This window comes from Limulus polyphemus, unplaced genomic scaffold (genome assembly GCF_000517525.1).
Source record: "Limulus polyphemus unplaced genomic scaffold, Limulus_polyphemus-2.1.2 Scaffold3056, whole genome shotgun sequence".
Taxonomy (NCBI): Eukaryota; Metazoa; Arthropoda; class Merostomata; order Xiphosura; family Limulidae; genus Limulus; species Limulus polyphemus.
This window is the reverse complement of record NW_013668666.1, coordinates 108,665-122,583: the sequence shown is the minus strand read 5'-3', so window position 1 is coordinate 122,583 and position 13,919 is coordinate 108,665. Positions and strand designations below refer to the sequence as shown.

General features: G+C 29.8%; 1 protein-coding gene across 1 annotated transcript in view; it reads right to left on the bottom strand.

Moving 5' to 3' along the window:
* LOC106468569 (hemocytin-like) overlaps positions 1-13,919 on the bottom strand; it is a 94,624-nt gene that overhangs the window by 21,245 nt on the left and 59,460 nt on the right. Inside the window, exons 30-36 of the mRNA XM_022396906.1 lie at positions 11,182-11,351; positions 7,321-7,419; positions 6,472-6,628; positions 4,619-4,714; positions 4,163-4,285; positions 3,145-3,407; positions 1,041-1,252 (exon numbers count right to left, since the gene is read on the bottom strand). Coding sequence (XP_022252614.1) covers positions 1,041-1,252; positions 3,145-3,407; positions 4,163-4,285; positions 4,619-4,714; positions 6,472-6,628; positions 7,321-7,419; positions 11,182-11,351 — 1,120 coding nt within the window. The remainder of the gene's footprint in view (positions 1-1,040; positions 1,253-3,144; positions 3,408-4,162; positions 4,286-4,618; positions 4,715-6,471; positions 6,629-7,320; positions 7,420-11,181; positions 11,352-13,919) is intronic.

The window sequence follows — 13,919 nt, the reverse complement described above, 5'->3', positions numbered from 1 at the left end:
CCTCGTCATCGAATTTAATTATGTTTGTTTGTTGTAAAGCACAAAGCTCACAATGGGCTGTCTGTGCTGTGCCCACTATAAGTATCAAAACCTGGTTTTTAGTGATGTGAGCCCACAGCCTTACAGTTGAGCCACTGAGAGGCATACAAATAATGAATCAAAAATTCTTTGTTGTCTCTGACCTTGTAAGATATTACTATTAAAGTTACCCAAAAAATTCGAACTGGAATAAAGTAGATTCTAAATTTATAATCATACAAAATATGTGATGAAAAACTTTTTTACTCTAGAAGTTGGTTATCTTTCTCATTATTATCATTAAGAGATCATTGGTTTCTTTCTCATTATTATCATTAAGAGATCGGTTGGTTTCTTTCTCATTATTATCATTAAGAGATCGGTTGGTTTCTTTCTCATTATTATCATTAAGAGATCAGTTGGTTTCTTTCTCATTATTATCATTAAGAGATCAGTTGGTTTCTTTCTCATTATTATCATTAAGAGATCAGTTGGTTTCTTTCTCATTATTATCATTAAGAGATCAGTTGGTTTCTTTCTCATTATTATCATTAAGAGATCAGTTGGTTTCTTTCTCATTATTATGATTATTAATGTGCAAATGTCTAGTTCCAAAAATTACCATCAATAATATCAGAAATATTTAACTGCTAGATGTGGTTTATTGAAATAATAATTGTTCAGATTTTATAATGCTTTTTCATTGCTTCTAAATAAGGTGAAATAGTCAATGAGAAAGTAAAGAGTAGTGTCCTCAAGTCTTAAGAATCTCAAAACAAGTTCTTGTTCTATTTAACAGACCCACAAGATGTAAAACAATCTTATAATTTTGAGAACTAAAGTTGTTATTAATGGCAACTTGTTTAAGAGTTAGAGGTTTCTGCCCACCAGAAGATATCTACACTAACTAAAGCTTTAATCAGAATACTACACAACATATATTGATTAATAACTTCTCAACAGTACAAGTTATTGATAAGAAATATATTAAAGGAATATACACATAAAAAACACAAACATACGTGACATGTTCACATATCTGTAAGGCAAGCTTCATAGTTTCTGAAGGACAAACGGGTGGAAGACATTTTCCAGGTGTGCCTATTGACCAACTATCACCAAAATGTTCCGTTGATAAAACTTGTTCTTGTTTCGGAGTTTCTTTATCATCTCTCTTATTATTATTGAAGTTTCCACAAAGACCAGAGACTTTATCAAAAAGGCAATTAGATGCCTAAAAATATACCAAAGAAAAAAACCATTGTTAGAATATTAAATAAGTAACTTGATGAAGGTGGCAATCAAATGTCTAAAATCAGAATAAATACAAGAAAAAACCTTCAAGTAGTGACTTAATGAAGAAGTCAGGAATATGCACAAAATCAGAACAAATAAGACAAACAACATTCAAATTATTGTTAGAAAGAATATTAGGCCAGTAACTTGATTTAGAAGGCAGTCAGATACCTAAAATCAGACAAAAAACTTAAACCATTGTTACTAAAATCTGAGCAAGTGCAACAAATAAAACGTATACCACTGTTAGAAAGAATATTGAACCAGTGACTTGGCCAATTATAGCTTATAGATTATCTTATATTACACAATACACAAGTATATAACATGACCACTGTTATTCATAGATTATCTTGTGTTATACAGTACACAAGTATATCAAATGGTCTCTTGTCATTCATAGACTATCTTGTGTTACACAGTACACAAGTATATCAAATGGTCCCTTGTCGTTCATAGACTATCTTGTGTTACACAGTATATAAGTATATCAAATGGTCCCTTGTCATTCATAGACTATCTTGTGTTACACAGTATACAAGTATATCAAATGGTCCCTTGTCGTTCATAGAATATCTTGTGTTACACAGTATACAAGTATATCAAATGATCCCTTGTCATTCATAGAATATATTGTGTTACACAGTACACAAGTATGTCAAATGGTCCCTTGTCATTCATAGACTATCTTGTGTTACACAGTATACAAGTATATCAAATGGTCCCTTGTCATTCATAGATTATCTTGTGTTACACAGTACACAAGTATGTCAAATGGTCCCTTGTCATTCATAGAATATATTGTGTTACACAGTACACAAGTATGTCAAATGGTCCCTTGTCATTCATAGACTATCTTGTGTTACACAGTACACAAGTATGTCAAATGGTCCCTTGTCATTCATAGACTATCTTGTGTTACACAGTATACAAGTTTATCATTATCTTATGTTAAACAGTATGCAAGTATATCAAATGAATGTGCTCATTGTTGAAAATTGAAGAAACTAAGATGCCATATAAGCCTGAGCAGATTTATAAGTTAATTTACATGATAATTTATATTTGGGCTTTTGAACAAATATTTTTATTTTTCATATCTAGTGAACATACTATTGTAACAGTTTGTATTAATGAGTTGGGATTTTTGAATCGTTCAGTAAAAAAAGCAGGATGAAAAGTTCAGCCCACTTAATGATGATGATGAAACCTTTTGATTTCTTCAAGTACACTCTCATCAGTTTCTATAATTTTAAGTTAACAAGGTAACCTAACATTCATTGAGCAATAAGCCGAATTTCACAAATAATGCTAATTTTCTCTGATATATCTATGGCACTTTCTTATATTTATAGGACTTTATTAAAACACAAACTTGACATAAAAAACTGTGGTACCAGAAAAATGAATTAACAAACTTCCTAACTTAATAATCAAATCAACATATACTCTTTTCAAACTTAAGTTTTGTTTCACTCAAATCATTTTCTAAACTTTCAAGAAAAATCCTGATATTAAACACATACTCATTAGATGATGTAAAAACATAACGCAATGAAGAAGAAACAACACATAAAACAGCTCTAAGATTATGTTTATATGTTCTTTCAAGCAAAGTTGTTAAAGAATGAAACAAAGTTTATGATTTCTGTGATAGTATATTCTAATCTAAAATTAATGTTTCTAGAGTTATAAACAACACTATAATTACAGCTTTCCAATATTAAGTATTTGTGTAGAAGGTAGGCATACTTGTAAAATACAAGTTACTACTAGAATATAAACAGTTAGTTGAAAATGTTTACCATAATTACATAGTTGAAAACTGACCTTGATTTTAATATTTTGCTGGGAATCAATTATAACATCAAACCCATAATTTATGGATTTCAAAATAAGCTCTTGACCTGCACGTTGAATCCTGATATCTTTTAGTTTCTCTGATATTATCCAAAAATTATCAGGATGAAATGCTGTATTATCTATCTTGAAATCATTAATTGTTGGTCCCAAGCTGAACTCCAAACCATCAATCATGACTTTAACCTCTTTATCACAGTACTGAGGTTTGGTGTCAGTGCACTTCTTGAAAACTGGTAAAACCAAACAAATTACCGTTAAGAAACAACAAACTACTGAAATGTCACAAATTCTAAATAACTGACTTTAAAATAAGCACAACAAAGCAATTCAGAATTGAAAATCATAAATAACTTATAGATTTTTCATGTTCTGTACATAAATTTAATAAGTTTAAGTTTAAATTATATAACTCATTGTGCAAGGTACTCTCTACTCTATATATATATATTATATAAATTTCATTTAGGTAATATTAAGCAACTATATTTCTAAATAATTTGAAAAAATAGTAAATTTTATGTTTCAAGTTTCATATGAACAACATTGAACATCTGGACCTATTTTAATTTACACTATTATGTTTTGTATTATATATGCTAATAAAATCAGCTAACTAGACAGACCTATAATAAGATCTCATATTAAGTTTTGTGTTATATACGCTAATGGAATCAACTGATTAGACAGATCTATTTTAACTAAACTACCATTAAAAATAGACAACAGCTGGAAAGGAGAGAATCAACATATGAGAGTGATTATTTACTACTTTACATATATTTGAATGATAAAAAATTCAAAAATCTATACAGATTTACCATTAACAAACAATGGTAGAATTTTCTGATTATAAAAACATTAACAGAAAAACACTGCACTACAGGTAACATGTACAATACAATGTTTGAATAATAAATGAGTAAAAACAAAAGTTCAAGGTATATTATATATAAACTTAAAACACATCTTTTAAGAAAATTCTTACCAGAAACAGAATACCAGTGTCGTGCCCTCTCTCTCATTAATGTATGCTCACAAACTGCATATTTGTAGTCTAGTTTGTCAAATGTTGAAATATATTCATTTTGGACAGCACACACAGCAACACCTATTAATAAATAAAACAATCAGTTAAAATAAAAGTACAATATTTTTTGTTAAAAAGTTCATAAACATTTTTTATTGTACATAAATATGTATACAAGTTCGTTTTCATTTCATCCCTCCTGCTTCAAGTTTAAGACAGTATTAAAGTAACTTTTCATACAAAATATTACGGTTTATCTTGAAAATTCATGAGATATTCTTTCTTTTTTCTACTTTCTCAGTAGATTTTAAATAAAATGCATACAATAACAATACCATTTCACTTTATCCCAATCTATTGTAAATATAATGTGATACATTATACCACCTCATTAAAAGTAAAAAAACCTCTTACCATATGGGACATCAGTCACACAAGGATTAGTAGTTGGTGTGATGATTACAGGTGGAAGTGTAGTGGTAATAATTAGTTTTTCTGTTGGAATAGGAGCTAAAAACAAAAAATATCATGACACAAGACATTGTAATAATGAACAACACACTGTACATTACAAGGTTACAAAGTGTATCCCAACAGAAACATTCACACTGTACGTTACAAGGTTACAAAATACATACCAAAAGGAACATACCACACTATAAATTAGCAGGTTACAACATACATTCCAGCAGGAACATATCACGTTCTACATTACAAGGTTACAAAGTGTACCCCGACAGAAACATTCACACTGTACGTTACAAGGTTACAAAATACATACCAAAAGGAACATACCACACTATAAATTAGCAAGTTACAACATACATTCCAGCAGGAACATACCACATTCTACATTACAAGGTTACAAAGTGTACCCCGACAGAAACATTCACACTGTACGTTACAAGGTTACAAAATACATACCAAAAGGAACATACCACACTATAAATTAGCAAGTTACAAAATACATACCAAAAGTAACATACCACACTATAAATAACATGAACATAATGAAGAGTCAAAGTGAAAAACTAAAGATGAACATAATAACAAGTAAAAGAGAAAACTAAAGTTGAACATAATGAAGACTAAAAGTGAAAACTAAAGTTGATCATAATGAAGAGTAAAAGTGAAAACTAAAGATAAACATAATGAAGAGTAAAAGTGAAAACTAAAGTTGATCATAATGAAGAGTAAAAGTGAAAACTAAAGATGAACATAATGAAGACTAAAAGTGGAAACTAAATATGAACATAATGAAGACTAAAAGTGAAACACTAAAGATAAACATAATGAAGAGTAAAAGTGAAAACTAAATATGAACATAATGAAGACTAAAAGTGAAACACTAAAGATAAACATAATGAAGAGTAAGAGTAAAAACTAAAGTTGAACATAAGAAGAGTAAGAGTGAAAATCTAAAGTTGTACATAATGAAGAATAAAAGTGAAAACTAAAGTTGATCATAATGAAGAGTAAAAGTGAAAAACTAAAGTTGATCATAATGAAGAGTAAAAGTGAAAAACTAAAGATGAACATAATGAAGAGTAAAAGTGAAAACTAACTATGAACATAATGAAGAGTAAGAGTAAAAACTAAAGATAAACATAATGAAGACTAAAAGTGAAACACTAAAGATAAACACAATAAATAGTAAATGTGAAGAACTAAAGATGAACATAATGAAGAGTAAAAGTGAAACACTAAAGATAAACATAATGAAGAGTAAGAGTAAAACTAAAGATGAACATAAGAAGAGTAAGAGTGAAAATCTAAAGATGAATATAATGAAGAGTAAGAGTGAAAATCTAAAGTTGATCATAATGAAGAGTAAAAGTGAAAAACTAAAGATGAACATAATAACGAGTAAAAGTGAAAACTAGCTATGAACATAATGAAGAGTAAAAGTGAAACACTAAAGATAAACACAATAAAGGGTAAATGTGAAGAACTAAAGATGAACATAATGAAGAGTAAAAGTGAAAACTAAAGATAAACATAATGAAGAGTAAAAGTGAAAAACTAAAGTTGATCATAATGAAGAGTAAAAGCGAAACTAAAGATAAACATAATGATGAATAAAAGTGAAAACTAAAGATAAACACAATGAAGAGTAAGAGTAAAAAACTAAAGATAAGCACAATGAAGAGTAAGAGCAAAGCTAAAGATGGACAAAGTGAAATCTAAAGATGAACATAATGAAGAACTTAGATTTGTAAATAACTGTAATTGTTTTGCAATCAGTCATACATTTACTAATATCTTACTTGTTTCACAATTGACTTCATCATCTGGGCAGTCAATTGCTCCATCACACCAATTATTGGTGTAAATGCATTGACCATTTGTTGGACACAGAACCTTGCCTTCTGGGCAGCCTTCACATGTACATTTACATGTAGAAGTAAGTTTTTGTTTTTCACCCTAAATACAAAAAATTTACATTTCTTTATAACAAAAAGATGTTAACTTAGTATCTGCTACACAACAAAAAGAAAAGCAATTACTGTTTTTTTAATTTTGTAACTGTTTGCTCAACATGAATGAAGCTTTCAGAACATGAAAAAATAAACATTCCTAGCTATTTTTTATTATTTAACCAAGTGAACAAAGTCAAATACCATACTTACAGAACACAGAAACCACAATGTGGACCACAAAATGAAAGATAAATATTTTCTGAAGTTCTATTGACTCATTTATAACTATTTTTTCAATAATCATGAAGAGAATCAAAAATATGAGCTGATTTTACAACTTTATTTTGATATATATATATATAATAACCAATTTGTTGTTAAAATGTTTCTTTATCTTGAAAATTTTATTTTGGTACCTTTTTGTCTTGGACTGAAACAGTGAAAAACAAATATACTCTCCCTCTTAAGTTAGCTATTTAAACACTAAACATGTTCATACTTAAAAAAAGTTCCCAAGTGACTGACACAAATGATGTAAATGTTTAATGAAGGATTAACTTTCATTACTTTTAACATTAGACAACTTTTAGTTAATATGATTCTTATGGCAAAAGCTTTCAGTAAGTTTTCATCAATATCAATAAATATAAAATCACAAATTCTACATTTATTAACTAATACAGATTTTTTTCCTACCTCAGGACATTTGGGACATTTTTTGGGTTCACATCGAGAATGTCCTTTCATATGACAAAAGCAAGTCTGGCAGTCCCCTGTTTCAAGAACATCTCCTGGCTGGAAATGAAATTTGAAAAGTAGAATGAAACAAATAACTGCACTGTGCAAAATGATAAAAAATTGGTTTCATTCTAAGATTACTTTCTAAATAACATTTTAAGTTGTAAACATAATACAAGAGAATATATCAGAACAGATTAAGTAAAATTTTATGTTTTAACTTACTAACTAAGCAAAGTATTCTGTTCCCATAAAGACTTTATTCATTTACTTTCATGAGAAAATAAAATTAGGATAATAAAAAAATGAAAATTTCTTCTTTATAATAAGTGACCTTTTTATTAAGATTTATTTTTTATTACAAAAGGTCAATCCTACAATATCTTTGCATTATTTAAAACTAGCTGGAGTATGGGTGAAATAATAACTTATTTTTTGTAGCAGAGAAGAGAAAATTGTGCTTCTATTTTTTTCTTAACATAATAAACATTAAAAGTGCAAATAAAAAAATATAAAGGTACCAATACTGAAAAGAAAGACATAGAGTTTTCAAGAATTCTATAAATTTTGAATTAGATGGAGGGTCAAAAACCTTCCTCATGTCATCTTGTATTGCTGTGTCAAGTTGGTGTTGATTGATCAAGAAATGTGGAAACGTTTAATGAACAGATATGAAATGACAGATATTCGACTGTGTATTTTTTTCCACGATAGACACTTTGCTTTATATGGCAGATAAATTTAAGTATTCCCCACAAACATGATTATAGGTGATGATGCCTTTACTGGCAAAAACCATGATCATGAATAAATAATGTATTTGTGAAACATATAATTATCTTGATTTTCTTCAATACTGTAATTATGGAGTTTCACCAGTTACCGATGGTTTCAAGTATCAATTATGATAAAAGTTAAGTTTTGATTCCTTCTGAATTTTTATTTTTTTTGCTGTTTCTTAATAACTCCACTTCTGCTGACTGGAAAAAAGGAAAGGAGTTACTAATTACATTTACCTAACTCAAAAATGACAAATGAAAGCTTTGAATCAGAAACAATAAAAAAACAGGCAAAGCTGTAAAACACACTTATCAGGAATAGTTAGCTGCAAATCACAGCTGTCAAAATCAGTAAAAGGGCAAATAACTTGTCACAAACAAGCATGTATACTATGCCTGTGAGAAATGGGTTTATAAAATTAAAAAAGTCAACTTTTGACATTTGCTTCCTTTCAGAATGCAAACTCAGACACATCATTCCTAAATTTCTCTAATTTAAAATGTCAAACCAAAATTTGCAAAATTCGTCAGCTTACTGGCTTTATCGAGAGAGACTACCGAATCAAGACCTTCAACGGGAACACTGACAGAACAAACAGCTTACTGAAATGTTTCAACATGTACACTAATAACCTCAGAAGCATTGTTAGCAATCTGGATTACACCCATCTTTTAAACAAGTGGAGCCAATGCAATGACAAAAGAATTGCTCGACGTGAAGATGTTCAGAACCTGAAGCTGGGTAGAAAAACTAACAGCTTTTCAACCAACTTTGATCCTGATGACATGACTGTTAACCTAAGTAATCTTACACTGAATAATAAATGTAAATCTAAAGGTCTTAATTTCTCTCTTCCACCACATAAACTGAATTTTGCTAATTTTCTTTTCTCTTGTCCTATGTATGTTAAAGGAACTCTTGATCAATCAAGTGATTATTTCATTATGAAACTAAAAACTTGGCTCCTTCTATTTTTTATAATTTTAATACTAAGAGACACCCTAACCTTCTAAGCCCTAAAGAAATCTCAGCTTTGAAAGAACTGTCACTAAATAAAAACATTCGTGTTACACAGCCCGACAAAGGCAATGTTGTTGGTATTCTCAACAAAAATGACTACTTGAGTAAAATGGAGGTGATTCTTAAAACCTCTAACAACGACTCTTTATCACTTACCATCAAACGTGAGGAAAAATTCCAAAGACACCTGAGAGAACTAAAAATCAAAAATATCATATTCAAATATGTCACTGCTCCATTATATCCGACAGGCTCCTGCCTGGTATTTTATATAGTCTTCCTAAAATTCACAAAGCAGACACCCCCTTCCAAACAATTCTTTCAGCCTTAGTCACACATACCAATGAATTCACTAATCCTGATTCATTTCAGTTTGCAAGTGAATTAAGTTAACTCCAAAAACCAATGTATGGATAGTTTTGACATTACCTCCCTTTTTGGCTAATACACCTCTAAATGAAACCATTGATATTTGTATACCTGAACTTTCACACAATAATGCTTCTCAGTAACTCAAATTAAGACTATGTTGGACCTTAACACCAAAAATTCACAATTTCTTATTCAACAACACCCTATTTGAACAAATAGTGATGGACTCCCTGCTGGGTCCAATGTTAGCTAATGTATTTCTTTTGTATCATGAATAGAAATGGCTCGACACCTGTCCCACTGACTCCAGATCTATTCTTTTTTCATAATAATGTTTACTGCTCTAAATTCTTAGAATACGTGAACTCACAACATCTTGTCATTAAGTTCGCTTGTGAGGTTAAAAATAATAATAATCTATCTTTTTTAGACATCCTCATTAACCGTAACACTAGCAGATTTGGCACATCAATATACAGAAAAGAAAGACATTTACTGTACTCCTAACACAATTTGATAGCTTTATACCAATCACCAATCAAGTTTATTAAACAGAGCTTATAACATGTGTTCTACATACTTAAATTTACACTCTGAAATTTTGCTTTTATAGGATACTTTAAAACGTAATGGCTACCCATAACATCTATTACAAAAATTATTAATACTTTTCTAACTCAGAAACTCACTAACCTATCAGACTACCAACTGTACCCAAACTTATTATATACTCATTTTATATACATTGGAGGACAAAGCTTAAGTTTAAAAATTCAAGTTAAATACATAATTCATCAGTACTAAAGTTGATTTCAGATTAGGCTTTCTCCCAATTTCTGTTCGTACTTGGCTTGTATATATTTTCACGTGTGGAGACTGTAAGGCCTCCTATGTTGGCAAAACCAAATGCCATCTACTAGCTAGAGCAAATGAGAATTCCCAGTATTTCCTCTATACACCAACACAGTGAAGAAACAGGACATGAACTTAACCTATCAAATTTCAATATCCTTTGCAAAGAAACTCTCAGCATCAAACAACTTTCATCAACACTGAACAATATGCAGTCTTTGTTTAAATTGCACATTCTCTAATATGTACAGTATTTTGCTTGTCACTCATTTCATGTTGTTGTAGTTTTGATTAAATGACTGTTATTTTAGCAATGTATTTTAGATACTTACTTACGAATGATGTAATTTTTTTATTTTTCCTTTAGATACTGATGATGGAATCTGTTGAATTCTGAAACGTTTATCTGTGTCTCCTTACGTTATAAGTAAACAATGTTGTTTCTCTTAAGTATTGTTATCCTTTTTATTGTAAAAAATAAGATATGCAAATCACAGTTGCAAAAACAGCTAGAAATAAATAAGACATGCAAATCACAGTTGTGAAAAACAGTCAGAAAAATAAAATATGCAAATCGGAAAAAAGAGCTAGAAATAAATAAGAATTGCACTTGTTAAAAACAGCAAGAGACAAATAAGCAATACAAATTAAACTTGTAAGAAACAACATGAAAAAATAAGAAATGCAAATCACACTTGCCAGAAACAAAAAGTTAATATATTTATTACTACTATACTTAAACTAAATGAACAATAAACTACAACATATATTTTCACTCTTAAAGTATGTTCACACCTTGAAACGTTTGTTTTCTTGCATACAAGGACAATCTATTAGATCAACGCAAGCAATACCATCACAGAGTTTTCCAGGTGGACAGTATGATGGACAACCAGTCGAAATAATACTTGAAATTTCAGGACAGAGAGGCACAGAAGGAATAGCAGTAGTTGTCACATTTGGGCCTAAAACAAATTACTGTATTTTTTTACAATGTTTTACTTGAATAACTGTTCATATAATAATTTTAAGTATCCTTGAAATAACTCAGTTGAAAACAAACATCAATCAATAGTAATATAAGTACATGTTTATATGAAAACTCAAGTCACATTTAAGATAGCCATATTAAGTAGAAAAACATGACAAAATAAAGAATAATTAATAGAAAAATTAGTTCAAACCAAATACAATCTTTCAAGCAAAAATAAAATAACAAAATGACAAATCTGACATTCATTCTTGATTCACATCTTTCAATCATAACACTAAATATTTTTTCCTTAAAACAAATTTCAACACTACTGTGTTAAATCCAATATTTAATGAGTGTTAACAAAATTTAGAGAAGATAAATGACATAAATAAGTTGTCTAAATATTGGGACATGGACAACATAATTGGTTACTAAATGCCATGAAATTAACTGAACAAATATTATAAACATTTTATCTTGCACATATCATTTTCTTTTACATCCTACAAAATGTAAGAAAAATCATTACAATAACTTTTGATCTTAACAAACCAAAAATAAATATTTCTTGCAGCTGTTTTTGGATGAGTCTGTTGGTCAACAATTGAGAAGAGTGTAGCTTTTAAAGACATGAAATATTTTTAAAATCGTGGAAGAAATTTACGAATAAAATGATCTATAAGTACATCACAGTTTTAATATCAAAGCAAACATTTATCAATTCAGCTATGTTAAGTTTCTAACAAATATCTGATCTAAGTATAGTTTAAAAGTTGAATTTATTACCAAGTAAAGAAGATTATCCAAGTCTGGATTGTTTTTTCAGTTGACAAATATTTAACAGCAAGCATAACTTATATTATAATTATCACCCAGTTATGTGTGCATCACAGTCTTGTGGTAAATGCTTATTTATAATGCAAGTTTATTTTAGGACACATAATCTGAAGCCGTGTGAGTACTCTACCAACTGAACTAGTGTTAATCCACTAGTATTGCTAGTAAGGTACTATTTAACAACTCAAACTATAATACACATCACTGTAATCACACACAAGTTATCAACTTCATAATATTACTGCATCACATACTGTTTGATAACAATTACACTTTCCCTATCAATTTTACAATCTTTCTCTTTATTACTGCATTACATTATGTTTAATGACAATTATGTTTCCCCGTCAATTTTACAATCTTACTCTTTATTACTGCATTACATTCCGTTTAATGACAAATAATGTTTCCCCGTCAATTTTACAATCTTACTCTTTATTACTGCATTACATTCCGTTTAATGACAATTATGTTTACCCGTCAATTTTACAATCTTACTCTTTATTACTGGATTACATCCTGTTTAATGACAACTATGTTTTCCCCATCAATTTTACTCTTTATTACTGCATTACATCCTGTTTAATGAAAATCACTCTTTCTTTATTTTACACAGCCATAATAAAAAAGTTACTTAAACTATTATTGTTGAAGTATATATATATATAACTAAATAAATGAGAAGAAAAATGTATGTTTGTGCATAAGATTAAACATTCACATGTGCATACATAGAAAGTTACAGAAAAGAAAATCATTTATTTATTTCAGTTCATTTTTTGTTTTTCTGTCTCTTCCTTTTGACGACTAGCAATTCTAAAGTGACTGATGTTGATCCGTGAAATGCTTCACACAGAGTTGTCCAGGTCACAATTCTGAATGTTAAAGCTGTGTTCAAATGCTCAACCAGATGTCATTTTATACTCGTTTTTCTAATGTATGATTGTTCACAATGTAAACACATAACAGAATAAACTAAAAAATTGGATGTACAGATATAGAATTAAACAATTGTTCATCTGCAGACACCAGAAGAAAACAGACCAATGTTCTGTTGAAACCTGTAGTACATTCCACCAAAACTAAATCACTTATTTATGCTTATAAATCGTTACTTGTCTACTTCCTTACTCAAGTATTTGTGTATTTAGTAGGGATGCACAGGTACCCAGCCAGGTATTTGGCACTAGCCGGTTGTTGGACTACCTGGTAATACTTGGCTCTGGCCAAGTGTCAAAGTTAAAAACACCCAAATCCGGGTAATTGAAAATGGCATCTAAGCCCTAATCTTTGTGGAAACTTACGAGATACTGAAAATAACAGTCAATAATTGGTTTAGTTAAAAAAGACATGTTCCGAGCAAAAGTTGGGGATTCACTAGAGGTTAATAACAGGCATGGCTTGAAAAGTGGATTTCTGGAGAAAGTGGGTGTTTTGAGAACAATAGGGGTTGGGGTATGAGAACAATAGGGGTTAGGTCTAAAATGTGTCAACATCACTATTTCTGCATTTACTTTCACTGGCCTCACTTTTGGAAGTCAAATGAAGCTTGATTTCCCACAATGGCCAGGATAGCAAGTTGATATATCTCCGCACCTCCAACCAGTGTAGACAGTGAATGGGCTTTTAGCACCGCTGGCAACATTTTCACACACAAAAGGTCAAGGAATTTACCTAGAAAATGGACAAATTCCAAAAATACAGGCATTCTGCACACTGG